We start from the raw sequence: 19031 nt of genomic DNA, 5'->3' as shown, positions 1-19031 counted from the left end.
CTTCTCAGTCTCTTTCTTTTTCTCTTCTTCTTCTGGAACCCCTATAATTCGAATGTTGGTGCGTTTAATGTTGTCCCAGAGGTCTCTGAGACTGTCCTCAGTTCTTTTCATTCTTTTTTCTTTATTCTGCTCTGCAGTAGTTATTTCCACTATTTTATCTTCCAGGTCACTTATCCGTTCTTCTGCCTCAGTTATTCTGCTATTGATCTCATCTAGAGTACTTTTAATTTCATTTATTGTGTTGTTCATCGTTGCTTGTTTCATCTTTAGTTCTTCTAGGTCCTTGTTAACTGATGCTTGCATTTTGTCCATTCTGTTGTCCATTCTATCTCCAAGATTTCGGATCATCCTTACTATCATTATTCTGAATTCTTTTTCAGGTAAGCTGCCTATTTCCTCTTCATTTGTTAGGTTTGGTGCATTTTTATCTTGCTCCTTTATCTGCTGTGTGTTTTTCTGTCTTCTCATTTTGCTTATCTTACTGTGTTTGGGGTCTCCTTTTTTGCAGGCTGCAGGTTCGTAGTTCCTGCTGTTTTTGATGTCTGTCCCCAGTGGCTAAGGTTGGTTCAGTGGGTTGTGTAGGTTTCCTGGTGGAGGGGACTAGTGCCTGTGTTGTGGTGGATGAGGCTGGATCTTGTCTCTCTAGTGGGCGGATTCACGTCTGGTGGTGTGTTTGGGGTGTCTGTCGCCTTATTATTATTTTAGGCAGCCTCTCTGCTAATGGGTGGGGTTGTGTTCCTGTCTTGCTAGTTGTTTGGCATAGGTTGTCCAGCACTGTGGCTTGCTGGTCGTTGAGTGAAGCTGGGTGTTGGTGTTAAGATGGAGGTCTCTGGGAGATTTTCGCCGTTTGATATTATGTGGAGCTGGGAGGTCTCTTGTTGACCAGTGTCCTGAAGTTGCCTCTCCTACCTCAGAGGCAGAGCCCTGACTCCTGGCTGGAGCACCAAGAGCTTTTCATCCACACGGCTCAGAATAAAAGGGAGAAAAAGTAGAGGGAATTAGTAGAAGTATGAGGAAAGAAAGAAGGAAAGGAGGGAAGGAAGGAAGAAAGAAAGAAAGAAGCAAAGAAGGAAAGAAGGAAAGAAAGGAGGAAGGGAGGGAGGGAGGAAGGAAGGAAGGAGGGAAAGAAGGAAAAAAGACAGAAAGAAAGAAGATACAGTAAAAATAAAATAAAGTATAATAAAATTATTGAATTAAAAAATTCTTACTTAGAAAAAAAAAAAAAAGGGACGGATAGAACCTTAGGACAAATGTTGGAAGCAAAGCTATACAGACAAAATCTTACACAGAAGCATACACATACACCCTCCCTCACTAAAAGAGGTAAAGGGGGAAAAATCATAAATCTTGCTGTCAGAGACCACCTCCTCAATTTGGGATGATTCGTTGTCTAAAGGAGGGAAGGAAGGAAGGAAGGAAAGAAAGAAAAAAAGAACGAAGGTAAAGTATAATAACGTTATTAAAATTAAAATTGATTATTAAGAAAAAAAATTTTTAAAAAAAACCATGGACGGATAGAACCCTAGGACAAATGGTGGAAGCAAGACTATACAGACAAGATCTCACACAGAAGTATACACATATACATTCACAAAAAGAGGAAAAGGGAAAAAAATCATAGATCTTGCTCCTAAAGTCCACTTCCTTAATTTGGGATGATTGGTTGTCTATTCAGGTATTCCACAGATGGAGGGTATATCAAGTTGATTGTGGAGCTTTAATCCGCTGCTTCTGAGGCTGCTGGGAGAGATTTCCCTTTCTCTTCTTTGTTCTCACAGCTTCCAGGGGCTCAGCTTTGGATTTGGCCCTGCCACTGCGTGTAGGTCGCTGGACAGCGTCTGTTTTTTGCTAAGACAGGACGGGGTTAAAAGAGCCGCTGATTCGGGGGCTCTGGCGCACTCAGGCCGGCGGGGCGGGAGGGGCACGGCGTGCGGGGCGGGCCTGCGGCGGCAAAGGCCAGCGTGACTTTGCACCAGCCTGAGGCCCGCTGTGCGTTCTCCCGGGGAAGTTGTCCCTGGATCCCGGGAACCTGGCAGTGGCGGGCTGCACAGGCTCCGCGGAAGAGGGGTGTGGAGAGTGACCTGTGCTCGCACACAGGCCCCTCGGTGGCGGCAGCAGCAGCCTTATCGTCTCCCGCCCGTCTCTGGGGTCCGCGCTTTCAGCCGCGGCTCTCGCCCGTCTCTGGGGTCCGCGCTTTCAGCCGCGGCTCGCGCCCGTCTCTGGGGTCCGCGCTTTTAGCCGCGGCTCGCGCCCGTCTCTGGGGTTCGCGCTTTTAGCCGCGGCTCGCGCCCGTCTCTGGAGCTCCTTTAAGCAGCGTTCTTAAACCCCTCTCCTCACGCACCAGGAAACAAAGAGGGGAGAAAAAGTCTCTTGCCTCTTCGGCAGGTGCAGACTTTTCCCCGGACTCCCTTCCAGCTAGCCGTGGTGCACTAACCCCTTCAGGCTATGTTCAAGCCGCCAACCCCAGTCCTCTCCCTGCGCTCCGGCCTCAGCTCGCAGCCCCGCCCGCCCCGGCCGGTGAGCAGACAAGCCTCTCGGGCTGGTGAGTGCCGGTCGGCACCGATCCTCTGTGCGGGAATCTCCCCGCTTTGCCCTCCGCACCCGTTGCTGTGCACTCCTCCGCGGCTCCGAAGCTCCCCCCTCCGCCCCCTGCAGTCTCCGCCGGCGAAGGGGCTTCCTAGTGTGTGGAAACTTTTCCTCCTTCACAGCTCCCTCCCACTGGTGCAGGTGCCGTCCCTATTCTTTTGTCTCTGTTTTTTCTTTTTTTTCTTTTGCCCTACCCAGGTACGTGGGGAGTTTCTTGCCTTTTGGGAGGTCTGAGGTCTTCTGCCAGCGTTCAGTAGGTGTTCTGTAGGAGTTGTTCCACGTGTAGATGTATTTCTGGTGTATCTGAGGTCCCGGACACGCAGAGCAGGAGAGCGGCGGCCGCCCAGACGGATGGGACGCACAGCAACGGCAGCGCCAAGCCCCGGGCCATGCCGCGGGCCGTAGGGGCCGGGGCGCTGGGACCGGCGCGACGCGGGGCGTTGGCCCTGTTGGCCGCGCGTCCGCTGCCCTTTCTCCTGGGCACTTTGCGAGTTGGTCCCTTTCGAGCAACTCGTGGTCCTCCTCCTCTCCCGGCCGGGATGCGCCTCTCGGCTCCGGCTGCCTGGACAAGCGCAGGGGGCCCATCAATCACTTTTAAAGCTAATAGAAAGGTTAAAAGACAAAAGTAGTAAAATCATTTATAGCTACAATAAGTAGTTAAGGGACACACAAAACAAAATGATGTAAAATATGTCTAAAACATTAAATGTGTGTATGGGGGTGGATTGTTAGAATGTGTTTGAAGTTAAGTGATCATCAACTTAAAATGATCACATACAATGTTAATATAATGCAAATATGATACTAAAGCTAGTCATCATGTCACTAGGGAAGAGAACAAAAGAAGAAGAAAGGAACAAAAAATAACCACAAAAACAACCAGAAAGCAATAAATAAAATGCCAGTAAATACAAAATGCCAATATATAGAGTTTAAAGCAAAGACTTTAGCAAGAGACAACGAAGGATATACATGATGATAAAGGGATCAAGAAGAACATATAAAAATTGTAAATATATATGCACCCAACATAGGAGCATCTAAATACATAAAGCAAATATTAAAGGGAGATATTGACAATAACACAATAATAGGGGACTTTTAACATCCCACTTACATCAATGGACAGATCATCCAAACAGAAAAATTAGTAAGGCAATACTGGCCTTAAATTTCACATTAGACCAGATAATATACATACACACACACACACACACACACACACACACACACACACACATACAGAGAAAGAGAGAAAGGATATTCCATCTAAACCCAGCAGAATACACATTCTTTTCAAGTGCACATGAAAGACTCTCCGGGATATATCACATGCTAGGCCACAAAACAGGTCTCAACAAATTTAAGGATTGAAATTATATCAAGCATCTTTTCCGACTATGAAGGTATGAGACTAGAAATCACCTATGTGGACACATGGCAGCTAAACAATATGATACTAAATAATCAGTGGGTCACTAAAGAAATCATAGAGGAAATAAAAGAATACTTTGAGCCAAATGAAAATGGAAACACAATGATTCAAAATCAGTGGGATACAGCAAAAGCAGCTCTAAGAGGGAAACTTGTATTAATACATGCCTACCTCAGGAAACAAGAGAAATCTCAAATAAGCACCCTAACCTTTCACCTAAGAAAACTAGGAATAGAAGAATAAAGAATAAACAAAACCCTGAATTAGTAGAAAGAAAGAAATAATAAAGGCCAGAGTAGAAATTAATAAAATAGAGACTGAAAAAATAATAGAAAATATCAATGAAACTAAAAGCTGGTTCTTTGAAAAAGTAAGCAAAATTGAAAATCCTTTAGACAGACTCATCGAGAAAAAGAGAAAAGGGCCAAAATAAATAAAATCTGAAATGAAAGAGGAGACATTACAACCAAAACCACAGTAAAGAAAGGATCATGAAAGAATACTGTGAACAATTATACACCAGTAAATTGGACAACCTAAAAGTAATGGATAAATTACTAGAAATGTACAATCTCCCAAGACTGAATGAGGAAGAAATAGAGTATATGAACAGACCAGTTACCAGTAATTGAAATTGAATCAGTTAAAAAAAAACCAAAACCTTCCAACAAACAAAAGTTCAGGCCAGGCAGCTTTTCAGGTGAATTCTACCAAACATTTAAAGAAGAGCTAATATCTATACTTGTTAAGCTATTCTAAAAAAATTGAAGAGGAAGAAATGCTTAAATAAATGGTGTTGGGAAAACTGGCTGCTTCATGCAAAAGAATGAAACTGAACTACTTTCTTAAACTATATACAAAATAATCTCAAAATGAATTCAAGACTTAAATGTGAGACCTGAAAGCACAAAACTCCTAAAAGAAAACATAATCAATATGCTCTTTTTATAAAAAAAATTATTTATTTATTTATTAATTTACTTATGGCTGCATTGGGTCTTCGTTGCTGCATGCGGGCTTCCTCCAGCTGCGGCGAGCAGGGGCTACTCTTCATTGCGGTGCACAGGCCTCTCACTGCAGCGGCCTCTCCTGTTGCAGAGCATGGGCTCCAGGCACACGGGCCTCAGTAGTTGTGGCACACGGGCCCAGCAGCTGTGGCTCGCGGGCTCCAGAGCGCAGGCTCAGCAGCTGTGGCACACAGGCCTAGTTGCTCCATGGGATCCTCCTGGACCAGAGCTCAAACCTGTGTCCCCTGCATTGGCAGGCGGACTCCCAACCACTGCACCACCAGGGAAGCCCTCAGTATGCTCTTTGACATCAGCCTTAGCAATATTTTTTTGATAGGTCTTCCCAGGCAAGAAAAACAAAAGCAGAAGTAAACAAATGAGAATATATCAAACAAAAGCTTCTACACAGTGAAGAGAACCATTAACAAAACAAAAAGGCAACTTACTAAATGGGAGAAGATATTTGCAAATTATATATCCAATAAATGGTTAATATTCAAAACACATAAAGAACTCTCACACAGTTCAATATCAGGAAAACAATCTGAATAAAAAATAAGCATAGGATCTGAATAGACATTTTTCCAAGGAAGACATACAGATGGCCAGCAGACCCATGAAAAGGTGCTCAAAATGGAAATCAAAACCACAATGAGATATCACCTCACACCTGTTAGAATGGAAATTATCAGAAAGATAAGAAATAACAAGTGCTGATGAGGATGTGGGGAAAAGGGAACCCTTGCACACTGTTGGCAGGAATGTAAATTGGTGCAGCCACTATGGAAAACAGTATGGAGGGTCCTCAAAAATTAAAAATAGTACTACCATCCAATCTAGCAAGTTTACTTCTAGTTATTTTTCTTAAGAAAATGAAAACACTAATTTGAAAAGATGTATACACCCTTGTGTTCATTGCAGTATTATTTAAAGTAGCCAAGCTATGGAAGCAACCTTATTGTGCATCCATAGATGAATGGATAACAAAGATGTGGTATGCATATACAATGGAAAAAAGAATGAAATCTTGACGTGACAAAATGGATGAACCTAAAAGAGTATTATACTAAGTGAATAAGGCAGACAGAGACAAATACCATATGATTTCAGTTATATGTGGAATCTAAAAACAAAACAGAAACACATAGATATGGAGGACAAACAGGTGGTGGCCAGATAGGGAGGATGCAAAGAACAAAAAAATGGTACCTATGTGATGTAATGAATGCTAATTAGCTTTACTGAGGTATTCAGTTCACAATGCATATTTATATTTTTAAAGTAATTTTAAAGTGCAGAGCAAAGATTACTGATACAGTTTGTTACCAGCAGGCCTGCTGTAAAGGAAATCCTTCTTCAGACAGAATAAAAATCATTCCAAATGGGAGGAAAGATGTAAGAATAAATGAAAAACAGTTAAAATAGTAAATAAGTTGATAAAGCCAAATGAGTATTGATCTTATGAACAATAATAATATATTTTATGGTTTGATTATATAAAGAATAAAACAAATCTGAAATAATAGCATAAATTGAGGTCAATGGGAAAATGGAGTTCATTTCTAGAGACCTCACTGTGTTTTCTGGGAAGAGTTAGAAGTACTGATATATTAGACTTTGCTAAGTCAGGGATGAATGTTATAATTTCAAGGATAAATTCTAAAAGGAAAGGAAGTGTATGATGATCACCAAGATAATATGAAAAGAAATAGAATCATAAAACATTAATGAATCTGTTTTACATTATATAAGTGAACTCTATGTAAGTTAAGAGTATATTTTAAAATAATACAGAATAAGATGGCTGAAAACCCTGAAGGAAAACCAAACTGGAATCCTGAAAAAAGTATAAAATAATAAAACAAAACCAGAAAGGCAAAGAGGAAAATAAGAAGAGGAGACAAGCAGAAAAAAATAAAACAGTGGACTCTTGTGCAACCATATAAATAATTGTATTAAGTATTAATGTATTTAACACTGCAGTTAAAAGGCAGAGAATTTCAGAATTGATGAAAATGCAAGGTTTACCTAAATACTCTCTGTAAGAGATGTACTTTAAATATAAAGAGAGCTAGGTTGTATCATGCATTCATTAAGCATAAAAAGGAGATTTGCTATATTATATGAGATTTCAAAATAAAATATTACTAGAAACTAGTAAGACAGCTATGATAAAAGGGTCGATTGATCTGGATGATATACAATTATTAATATGTATGCATACAGTAACGATTAAAAAGAGAAAAACAGACAATCCCACCATCATATTTGGAAATTAAAAATTTTTTTCAATAAGAGCAACTAGACAAAAAATCAACAAAGACATAGAATTATACTACCACCATGATGTAATTGATATTTACAGACTACTACACCCAAAATTGGCAGAATAAACAGTTTTCAAATACATATGGTTAATTAAACAGGATTAATTGTATCCTGGTTTATAATCCTGGATTAAAAAATGATTGATTAGAAATCAAGTGAATAAGAAAACCAGAAAAGCTGCAGGTATTTGGAAATTGAATAACATACCTCTTAGTAATCATTTAGTCAAAAACAAAATTCAAAAGAGCCATTACAAATTACAGCTGATCTTTGAACAATATGGTTCGAACTGCACTATTCCACTTATATGTGGATTTTTTTTTCAATAAATACATTCTCCAGCGCTACACAATGCTTAGTTGGTTGAATCTGAGGATGCAAAACCACAGATACAGGCGGGTTCAATATGGCAGAGTAAGAGGACGTGGAGCTCTCCTCTCCTCACAACTAGGGCACCTACCAGGCACTGATGGGGGAGCTTGCACACCTGAGGGGATGGGAGGAACCCCCGAGTGATGGGGTAGGACGTTGGGGGAGGGAGGGGGGAGGATAAGTGGAGGCCAGACAGGACCGGTGCCCCTGAGGGGTGGCTGGGGGAGGGGAAGAGTTCCCACGCCTGGAGGGGCCCACTCACAGAGAGAGGACCAACAGGGACAGGGAGGGACTCTCAAGGGATCAGAGGATTGGAAGGGAACATGGCCAGTGTTTCCCCTGCCCACTTGGGCCTAGGGAGTCTGCTGAGGTCCAGGGCTTGATCTTCTGACCTCTGAGGGCCGCTCTGGCTGCATTGGTCCTGGGGGTATGGGAGGGAGGGGGAGGAAAAGTAGAGGCTAGATGGGGACTGGTGCCCCTGAGGGGTGGCTGGGGGAGGGGAGGGGTTCCCACGCTCGGGAGGGGCCTACCCATGGTGAAGAGATCAGCGGGAATGGAGGGAGACCTTCTCGGGATCGGAGGATCAGAAGGGAACACAACCAGCATTTCCCACACCCACTCAGGCCCAGGGAGCCTGGTGAGGTCCAGCACCTGATCCTCTGCCCTCCAAGGCCCCCTCTGGCCATGTGGGGCCTGGGGGCATGGGAGGGAGGGAGGAAAAGTAGAGGCAAGAAGGGACTGGTGTCCCTGAGGGACAGCTGGGGGAGGGGATGGAAGGGGCTGGGGGAGGGGTCACCCCAAGGCCCCTCTGGGGGCCTAGGCCCCACCCCACCACCATCCCCCCAGGGCCTTTTCCGCCCACCTAAGCCTAGGCCCTGCCCCCGCCTAGACCCACCCCCTACAGCTAAGCCTTTTTTTTTTTAAACAGCATGAGCAAGTGGGTTTTATTCCAGAAATGCAACATTGATTTAATATTAAGGCTCAATTAAGTTAAGTATACCACATCAGTAGAATAAAGGACAAAAACCACATTATCATCTCAGTAGCTGCATAAAAAGCATTGGGCAAAATTTAACATCCCTTCATGATAAAAACACTCAAACTAGAAATAGAAAGAAACATCTTCAACCTGATATAAGACATCTATGAAAAACCCACAGCTAACACCGTACTTAATGGTGAAAGACAGAAATTCTTCCCCCTAAAATCAGGAACAACGCAAGAATGTCATCTCTCACCAATTCTATTCTATATTGTTCTGGAGGTTCTGGACAGGGCTATTAGGCAAAGGAAAGAAATAAAATGAATCTACATTGGAAAAGAAGTAAAACTTTTCTATTTGCAGATGAAATAATCCTGTGTATAGAAAATCCTAAGGAACCCCCACCCGCTGCACAAAACTATTAGACCTAATACAGGGACTCAACAAGGTTACAATACAAGATCATATACAAAAATCAATTGTATTTCTATTCACTTACAATGAATAATTCAAAAATGAAATTAAGAAAACAGTTCCATTTACAATAGCATCAAAAGGATAATATACTTAGGAATAAATTTAACAAATGACATACAAGACTTGTACACTGAAAACTACACAAAACATTGTTGAGTGAAATTAAAGAAGATCTAAATAAGTGGAAAGGCACCTCACATTCACGGATTGGAAGACTTAGTGTTAAGATGGCAATACTCCCCTAGTAGACCTACTGATTCAATAAAATCCCTATCAAAATTTGAACTGCTCTTTCCCCCCAGAAATTAACAATCTGACCCTAGAATTCTAACAATAACAAAAGGGTCCTGGAATGGACGGAAAGTCTTGAAAAAGAAGAACAAAGTTCAAGTACTTACAATTCCCAATTTCAAAACCCACTACAAAGCTACTATAATCAAGACAGTATTGTACTGACATAAGGATAGTATATAGACAGATAATGGAATAGAATGGAGAGTCCAGAAACAAACCCATATCTCTGTGGTCAATTGATTATTGTCAGGGGTGCCAAGGCCATTCAATGGCAAAGAACAATGTTTCAACAAATGGTCTTGGGATAACTGGATGTTCACATGCAAAAAAAATGAATTTAGACCTATACCTCACACTGTATACAGCAATTAACTAAAAATTGATCAAAAACCTAAATGTAAGAGCTAAAACTATAAAACACTCAGAAGAAAACATAGATGTAAATGTTAATAATCTTGGATTAGGCAGTGATTTCCTAGGTATGATACAAAAAGCACAAGCAAGAGAAGAAACAAAAATAGGTAATTTGGAATCATCAAAATTAAAACTTTTATCCTTTAAAAGACACTATCAAGAAAGTGAAAAGACAACCCATAGTATGGGAGAAAACGTTTGCAAATCATATACGTTATAAGGGACTTGTATCCAGAATATACAAAGAAATCTTACAACTCAATACAAAAGACAAATCACACAATTAAAAAATGGGCAAAGGATTTGAATAGAAATTTCTCCAAAGAAGATACACAAATAGCCCATGAGCACATGAGAAGGTGCTCAACATCATTAGCTTCAGGAAAACAAAAATCAAAGTCACAGTGAGATACCACTTCACATGCACTGGAATAGCTACAATAAAACAGACAGCTAATAGCAAGTGTGGAGAAATTGGAAGCCTCATACAGTGCTGGTTGGAGTGTAAAATGGTACAGCTGCTTTGGAAAACAATATGGCAGGTCCTCAAAAGTTAAATATAGAGTTACCATATGACCCAGAAATTCCTCTCCTAAGTATATACCACAAAGGAATAAAAACTTATGTATACTCAAAAAAACTTATATATGATGTTCATAGTAGCATTATTCATAATTGCCAAAAAGTACAAGCAATAGAAATATCCATGAACTGACAATTGGGTAAATAAATATGGTACATTTTTACAATATAATGTTATTCAAAAATAATAAGAAATGAAGTACATCATGGATGAGCCTTAAAAACATTTTGTTAAATCACAAGAAGCCAGTCGTAAAGAACAATATATTGTATGATTCCATTTATGTGAAGTGCTTAGAACAGGCAGACAGACAGAAAGTACATTGGTAGATGCCTAGGGTTAGGGTTTCTCGTTGGGGTGATTAAAATGTTCTTAAATGTGCTTAAGTTACGGTGATGGTTGCACAATTTTGTGAACATACTAGGTATCGCTGACTTGTTCACATTAAAGGAGTACTTTGTGTGATATGTGAATTATATTCCAATAAAGCTGTTAAAATTGATATACATAAATAAATTAAATAACACTTCAGTCCATGTCAGATATTCCAGTAATCCCAAATCTTCTCTGGAAATGACTGCTGTGATGCATGGATTGTGGTATCTTGGCTCCCAGGGCAGAGGTTGGGCCTGAGCTCCTGTGGTGGGAGCACTGAGTCCAAACAGCTGGACCAACAGAGAAGCTCAGACCCCAGGGAATCTTAATTGGAGCGAGGTCTCTTGGAGGTCCTCATCTCAGCACCAAGACCCAGCTCTACCCAACTGCCTGCAAACTCCAGTGCTGGATGCCGCAAGCCAAACAGCCAGTAAGACAGAAACACAGCCCCACCCATCAAAAAAAAAAAAAAAAAACAGTTGACAAAAACATTTTACAGATGGAGGAGCAAGGTAAAAACCTACAAGACCAAATAAAAGAAGAGGAAATAGGCAACCTACCTGAAAAAGAATACAGAGTAATGATAGTAAAGATGATCCAAAGTCACAGAAATAGAATGGAGGCACAGATCAAGAAAATACAAGAAATGGTTAACAAAGACCTAGTAGAACTAAAAACCAAACAAACAGTGAATAACAACACAATAACTGAAATGAAAACTACACTAGAAGGAATCAGTAGCAGAATAACTGAGACAGAAGAATGGATAAATGAGCTGGAAGATAGAATGGTGGAAATAACCACTGAGGAGCAGAATAAATAATGAAAAGAACTGAGGACAGTCTCAGAGACCTCTGGGACAATATTAAATGCAACAACATAACAAATTATAGGGGTCCCAGAAGAAGAATAGAAAGAGAAAGTGTCTGAGAAAATATCTGAAGAAATTATAGTTGAAAACTTCCCTAACGTGGGAAAGGAAATAGCCACCCAAGTCCAGGAAGCACAGAGAGTCCCATATAGGATAAACCTTAGGAGAAACACACCAAGACACATATTAATCAAACTAACAACAATTAAATTGAAAGAAAAAAAAATTTAAAACAGCAAGGGAAAAGCAACAAATAAAATACAAGGGAATCCCTATAAGGTTATCAGCTGATTTTTCAGCAGAAATGCTGCAGGTCAGAAGGCAGTGGCAGGATATATTTAAAGTGATGAAAGGGAAAAATGTACAACCAAGATTACTCTACCCAGCAAGGATCTCATTCAGATTCAACAGAGAAATCAAAAGCTTTACAGGCAAACAAAAGCTAAGATAATTCAGCACCACCAAACCAGCTTTACAACAAATGCTAAAGGAACTTCTCTAGGTGGGCAACACAAGAGAAGAAAAAGACCCAGAAAAACAAACCCCAAACAATTAAGAAAATGGTAATAGGAACATACATACCAATAATCGCCTTGAATGTAAATGGATTTAATACTCCAACCAAAAGATACAGACTGGCTGAATGGATACAAAAACAGGACCCATATATGCTGTCTTCAAGAGATCCACTTCAGACTTAGGGATACATACAGAATGAAAGTGAGGAGATGGAAAAAGCTATTCCATGCAAATGGAAATCAAAAGAAATCTGGAGTAGCGATACTCGTATCAGATAAAATAGACTTTAAAATAAAGGCTTGTTACAAGAGACATGGAAGGACACTACATAATGATCAAGGGATTAATCCAAGAAGAAAACATAATAATCATAAATATTTATGCACCCAACATAAGAGCACCTCACTACATAAGGCAAATGCTAACAGCCATAAAAGGGGAAATCAACAGTAACACGATAATAGTGGTGGAATTTAACACCTTATGTACACCAATGGACAGATCATCCAGACAGAAAATAAATAAGGAAACAGAAGCTTTAAATAACACAATAGACCACATAGATTTAATTGATATTTATAAGACATTCCACCCGAAAGCAGTAGAATACTGCTTAAGCGTACAAGGAACATTCTCCAAGATAGATCACATCTTGTGTCACAAATCAAGCCTCGGAAATTGAAATCATATCAAGTGTCTTTTTTGACCACAGTGCTATGAGATTAGAAATCAGTTAGAGGAAAAAAGCTGTAAATAACACAAACACATGGAGGCTAAACAGTGCGCTGCTAGAAAACTAAGAGATCACTGAAGAAATCAAAGAGGAAAGAAAAAAAGTACATAGAAACAAATGACAACAAAAACACAATGACTCAAAACTGTTTCCAAAACACAAGAAAAGCACTTCTAAGAGGGAAGTATGTAGCAATTGAATCTCACCTCAAGAAACAAGAAAAATCTCACATAAACAATCTAACCTTACACCTAAAGCAGCTAGAGAAAGAAGAACAAAGGAAACCCAAAATTAGCAAAGGGAAAGAAATCATAAAGATCAGAGCAGAAATAAATGAAATAGAAATGAAGAAAACAATAGCAAAGATCAATAAAAACAAAAGTTGGTTCTTTCAGAAGATAAACAAAATTGATAAACCTTTAGCCAGACTCATCAAGAAAAAAAGGGAGAGGACTCAATAAAGTTAGAAATGAAAAAGCAGAAATTACAACTGACACCACAGAAATACAAAGGATCATGAGACTAATATAAGCAACTATGTGCAAATAAAATGGACAACCTGGAAGAAATGGACAAATTACTGGAAAGGTACAACATTCCAAGACTGAACCAGGAAGAAATAGAAAATATAAACAGACCAATCATAGGTACTGAAATTGAAACTGTGATTGAAAATCTTCCAACAAACAAAAGTCTAGGACCAGATCACTTCACTGGCGAATTCTATCAAATATTTAGAGAAGAGCTAACACCTATCCTTCTTAAACTCTTCCAAAAAATTGCAGAGGGAGGATCACTCCCAAACTCGTTCAACGAGGCCACCATCACCCTGATACCAAAACCAAAGATATCAGACAAAAAAATTACAGACGACTATCACTGATGAGCATAGATGCAAAAAGGTGCTTAGAGAGAAATGTATCACCTCTAATGCTTGTATTTGAAAAGAAGAAAGTTCTCTAGTCATTAAATTTCCATCTTAAGAAAGTAGAAAAGTAGAGTAAATTAATCCCAGAGTAATCCAAAAGAAGGAAACAATAGAGAGTAGAATTCAATTAAATAGAAAGCAGAAAAATAATAGGGAATAATCCATAAACAAAAGTTATTTCTTTGAAATAATAGAATCAAAAAATGTCTTGGAAGATTGTTAGGAAAAAATAGAAAAAAGAGGGAAGACACAAATTACTGATACTGACCCCTAGAAAACATTGGCAAACTTGAACAGCTCAATATCAATGAACAGTATTGAGTTTGAGTAAAAAATTTTTCCTGAAGAAAAACTCCAATTCCAGATGGCTTCACTGGTTACTTCTGTCAAGTATTTGAAGAGGAAATATTACCAAGCCTACACAATTAATTACATAAAATAATGGAGGTGGGAACCTTTCCCTTCTCATTTTATAAGGCTAGTGTCACCCTCATTCCAAAAAATGGTCAGTGCTACCATAAGAAGAGAGAACTATATCAACAAAATATTAGCAAACCAAATCCAACAACACATAAAAAGATCATACACCATAACCAATTGGGATTCATCCCAAGTTCACAAGGATGGTTCAACATACACAAATCAGTCAATGTGGTACACCACATAAAAGCCAAAAACCACATGACCATCTCAATAGATGCAGAAAAAGCATTTGACAAAATTCAACATGTATTCATGATTAAAACTCTTACAAAAGTGGGTATAGAGGGAACATATCTCAAGATAATAAAAGTTATTCATGACAGACCTATAGCCAATATAATACTCAGTGGTGAAAAGCTCAAAGCTTTCCCACTAAAATCTGGAGCAAGACAAGGATACCCACTCGCACTTCTTCTATTCAGCATACTATTGGAAGTCCTAACCACGGCAGTCAAACATGAAGAAGAAATAAAAGGTATCCAAACTGGAATGCAAGAGGTCAAATTGTTATTGTATGCAGATGATAATATAATATATATACAAAACCCTAAAGACTCCACATAAAAACTACTAGAAATGATAAACGAACTCAACAAGGTAGCAGGATACAAGATTAACATACAGAAATTGGTTGCATTTCTTTTCACCAATGATGAACTATCAGGGAATATAAAAAAAAAATACCTTTAAAAATTGCACCCCCCAAAATAAAATACTTATGAATAAATTTGATCAAGGAGGTGAAAGACTTATACACTGAGAACTACAAAACATTAATAAGGGAAATTGAAGATAATTCAAAGAAATGGAAAGATATCCCATGCTCTTGGATTGGAAGAATTAATATTGTTAAAATGGCTATACTACTCAAAGCAATCTACAGATTTGATGCAATCCCTATCAAATTACCCATGACATTTTTCACAGAACTAGAACAAATAATCCTAAAATTCATATGGAACCATAAAAGACCCAGAATGACCAAAGCAATCCTGAAGAAAAAGAACAAAGCAGGAGGCATAACCCTCCCAGACTTCAGACAATACTACAAAGCTACAGTTATCAAAACAGTGTGGTATTGGCACAAAATCAGACATATGGATCAATGGAACAGTACAGAGAGCCCAGAAATAAACCCACACACCAGTTGTCAATTAATCTTCAACAAAGGGGGCAAGAATATACAACAGGGAAAAGACAATCTCTTCAGCAAGTGGTGTTGTGAAAGTTGGACAGCCGCATATAAATCAATGAAATTAGAACACATCCTCTCACCATACACAAAAATAAACTCAAAATGGCTTAAAGACTTAAACATAAGAAATGATGCCATAAAACTCCTAGAAGAGATCATAGGCTAAACATTCTCTGACATAAATCTTAACATTGTTTTCTTAGGTCAGTCTCCTAAGACAATAGAAATAAAAACAAAAATAAACAAATGAGACCTAATCAAACTTACAAGCTTTTGCACAGCATAGGAAACGATAAACAAAACGAAAAGACAACTTACAAGAATGGGAGAAAATATTTTCAAATATTGCAACCAACAAGAGCTTAACTTCCAAAATATACAAACAGCTCATAACAACAACAAAACAAACAGCCTAGTCAAATAATGCGCAGAAGACGTAAATAGAGATTTCTCCAAAGAACAAATATAGATGACCAATAGGCATGTGAAAAGATGCTCAACATTGCTATTAGAGAATGCAAATCAAAACTGCAATGAGGTACCACCTCACACCAGTCAGAATGTCCATCATTAAAAAGTTACAAATAACAAATGCTGGAGAGGGTGTGGAGGAAAGGGAACCCTCCTACATTGTTGTTGGGAATGTAAGTTGGTGCAGCCACTGTGGAAAACGGTATGGAGGTATCTCAGAAATCTACAAACAATTAGCATATGATCCAGCAATCCCACTCCTGGGCATATATTCATACAAAAGTATAATTCAGGGCTTCCCTGGTGGCGTAGTGGTTGAGAGTCCACCTGCTGATGCAGGGGACACGGGTTTGTGCCCTGGTCCGGGAAGATCCCACATGCCACGGAGCGGCTACCCATGAGCCACGGCCGCTGAGCCTGCATGTCCGGAGCCTGTGCTCCACAACGGGAGAGGCCACAACAGTGAGAGGCTCATGTACTGCCAAAAAAAAAAAAAAGTATAATTCAGAAAGCCATGTGCCCCTATGTTCATAGCAGCTGTATTCACAATAGCTAAGACATAGAAACAACCTAAATACCCATCGACAGATGAATGAATAAAGATGTGGTACATATATACAATGGAATACTACTCAGCCATGGAAAAGAATGAAATAATGCCATTTGCAGCAACATGGATGCAACTAGAGATTATCATACTAAGTGAAGTAAGTCAGAAAGAGAAAGACAAAATATGATATCGCTTATATGTGGAATCTAAAATATGACACAAATGAACCTATCTATGAAACAAAAACAGAATCTTAGACCTAGAGAACAGACTGGTGGTTGCCAAGGGAGAGGGAGTTGGGGGAGCGATAGAAAGGCAGGTTGGGGTTAGCAGATGTAAGCTTTTATATATAGAATGGAGAAACAACAAAGTCCTACTATATAGCACAGGGAACTATGTTCAATATCCTATCATAAACCATAAAGGAAAAGAATACATTAAAAAAAAGCATGTATATATATTTAACTGTATTACTTTGCTATACAGCAAAATTAGCATTGTAAATCAACTATAGTTCACTAAAAATATTGATTTAAAAAAAGAAGAAGTAGCCCAATGTACTTGTGACTATAGTCAATGCAAAATTTCTTAACAAAAGTTTGACAAATCAAATTCAAAAAATATGCAAGAAAAAGTTAATACATTATGACTAAATGGAGTTTATACTAGAATTCAGTTGTATTAACATCTGAAAATCATTCAACTAATTTCACTGTATTAATAGGATAAAAGAAAACTACATGGTCATTTCAACAGGTGCAGAAGAAGCATTTGAAAAAATTCAACACTCTTTCATAACAAAAACACTCAGCTGGCTAGGAATGGAAAGGAACTTACTCAACTTGATTAAGGTTATCTACAAACTACAGGTTAATAATACTCAAAGGTAAAAGGCTTGATATTTTCTCTCTTAACATGTGGAACAAAGAATGTCTGCTGTCACCACTTTTATTTAACATTGTACTGATGGTCTGTTCTAGTGCATTATAAGGCAAGAGAAAGAAATGAAAGGGAAACACACTGGAAAGGAAGAAGTAAATTGCTCTTATTTGTAGACAGTATGGTAGTATTTGTAGAAAATTCAGAAAAATAAAAGCTGGTAGAAATAGTAAATGAAATTATTAAGGCTATAGAATAAAAGGTCAACATAGAAAAAGCAATTGTATTTCTAAATACTAGCAAGAAAAATTAGAAAATGAAAAAAAATTTATACTTCCATAATAGCATAAAAGAATACTTAGAAATAAATTCAATTAAAGATTTGCAAGACATTTTCACAGAAAATTACAAAACACTGCATTAGAAAATTGAAGACCTAAATAAATGGAGAGCTATACCATGTTCATGGATTGGAAGACTTAGTTTATTAAGATGGCAATTTCCTCCAGATTGACCTACAGATTTAATGCAATTCTAACAGACTTTGTCTTAAGAAATCTGCAAACTGATTTTATTTCTATGGAAATAAATGATCCTTTATCTGATAGCACAAGTGTCAAAAAGTAAAAGCTTCATACTACTGCTCCTGAGATTTATTATTTAAGCTACAAACTGTGCCTATCATTTTTTAAAACAGAAACTTACCTATGATCTGGTAACAGTTTTTGCCTTTGAAAGCTTTTTCTTGGAACATCTGTTGGACCATAATAAAGAAACTGAGTATGTCAGTGATGGACTTACAATGGCTAAACAATACATTTTAAAAGTGTGGCAAAGTTTTGGGGGTTCATATACTTTATAGATAAGATGTGTGCAGAGAATTAAAATTTAACCATACTTTAAAAGGATTTTTAGTCAGTTTCCTTACAATCGTCTTCTCCGTCTCCCCTTCTCCTCCCCCTCCTCCTCCTCCTTCTTCTTTGTTAATATACCTCCAAATAAATGTTAGTATATCTTGAAGTAAAGATGGGGCTTATGTATTACTCTGGAATAGACTTTGTGTTGATTTGATATTTTATAAAAGAGAAATATTTGCATCATTACGATTCTTTATTAATGGGAATTTTTTCTTGTTTTTGTAGGGAAGAATGGACAGAAGCTATCCAGGCTGTAGCAGACAGACTCCAGAGGCAAGAAGAGGAGAGAATGAATTGTAGTCCAACTTCACAAATTGATAATATAGGAGAGGAAGAGATGGATGCTTCTACAACCCATCATAAAAGAAAGGTAAAAAAGAACATCTTACTCCCCTCCTCAGCACAACATTTATATGTGTAGAATAAATATGTTAACAACTGCCATTTGCAAAAACTGTTAGCCAGTTATCTTATGATATGCTATTATATTGGTGTGGATGGTTTTTAATCAGGTGACTCTTAAACCTGTAGTTGTTTAAAACGAAATAATTGAAACATCACTTTATTTCAGTGTTTCAGCAATTACCACTGAATGCTGAAAGGGCTGTTAGGAAGTTGTGATTGATGTGCCA

The 19031-nt window shown here is 38.5% G+C and overlaps 1 protein-coding gene across 5 annotated transcripts in view; it reads left to right on the top strand.

The window, feature by feature from the left end:
- Nucleotides 1-19031, top strand: part of AKT3 (AKT serine/threonine kinase 3) — a 395966-nt gene that overhangs the window by 191837 nt on the left and 185098 nt on the right. For 3 of the 5 annotated variants that reach the window (XR_007478810.1, XR_007478809.1, XM_049713583.1), the window contains 2 exons: nucleotides 17328-17489; nucleotides 18625-18769. Coding sequence is in view for 2 of the 5 variants with exons in the window: in XM_049713583.1 (XP_049569540.1) it covers nucleotides 17328-17489; nucleotides 18625-18769 (307 nt within the window). In the remaining 3 variants the exon portion in view is untranslated. The remainder of the gene's footprint in view (nucleotides 1-17327; nucleotides 17490-18624; nucleotides 18770-19031) is intronic. The other 2 variants (XR_007478811.1, XM_004284510.3) reach the window with 1 other exon arrangement.

Source organism: Orcinus orca, chromosome 1 (assembly GCF_937001465.1).
Source record: "Orcinus orca chromosome 1, mOrcOrc1.1, whole genome shotgun sequence".
In the NCBI taxonomy this organism is placed as follows: domain Eukaryota; kingdom Metazoa; phylum Chordata; class Mammalia; order Artiodactyla; family Delphinidae; genus Orcinus; species Orcinus orca.
Note: the sequence above shows the minus strand (reverse complement) of the source record. Positions and strands in the feature narration are given on the sequence as shown.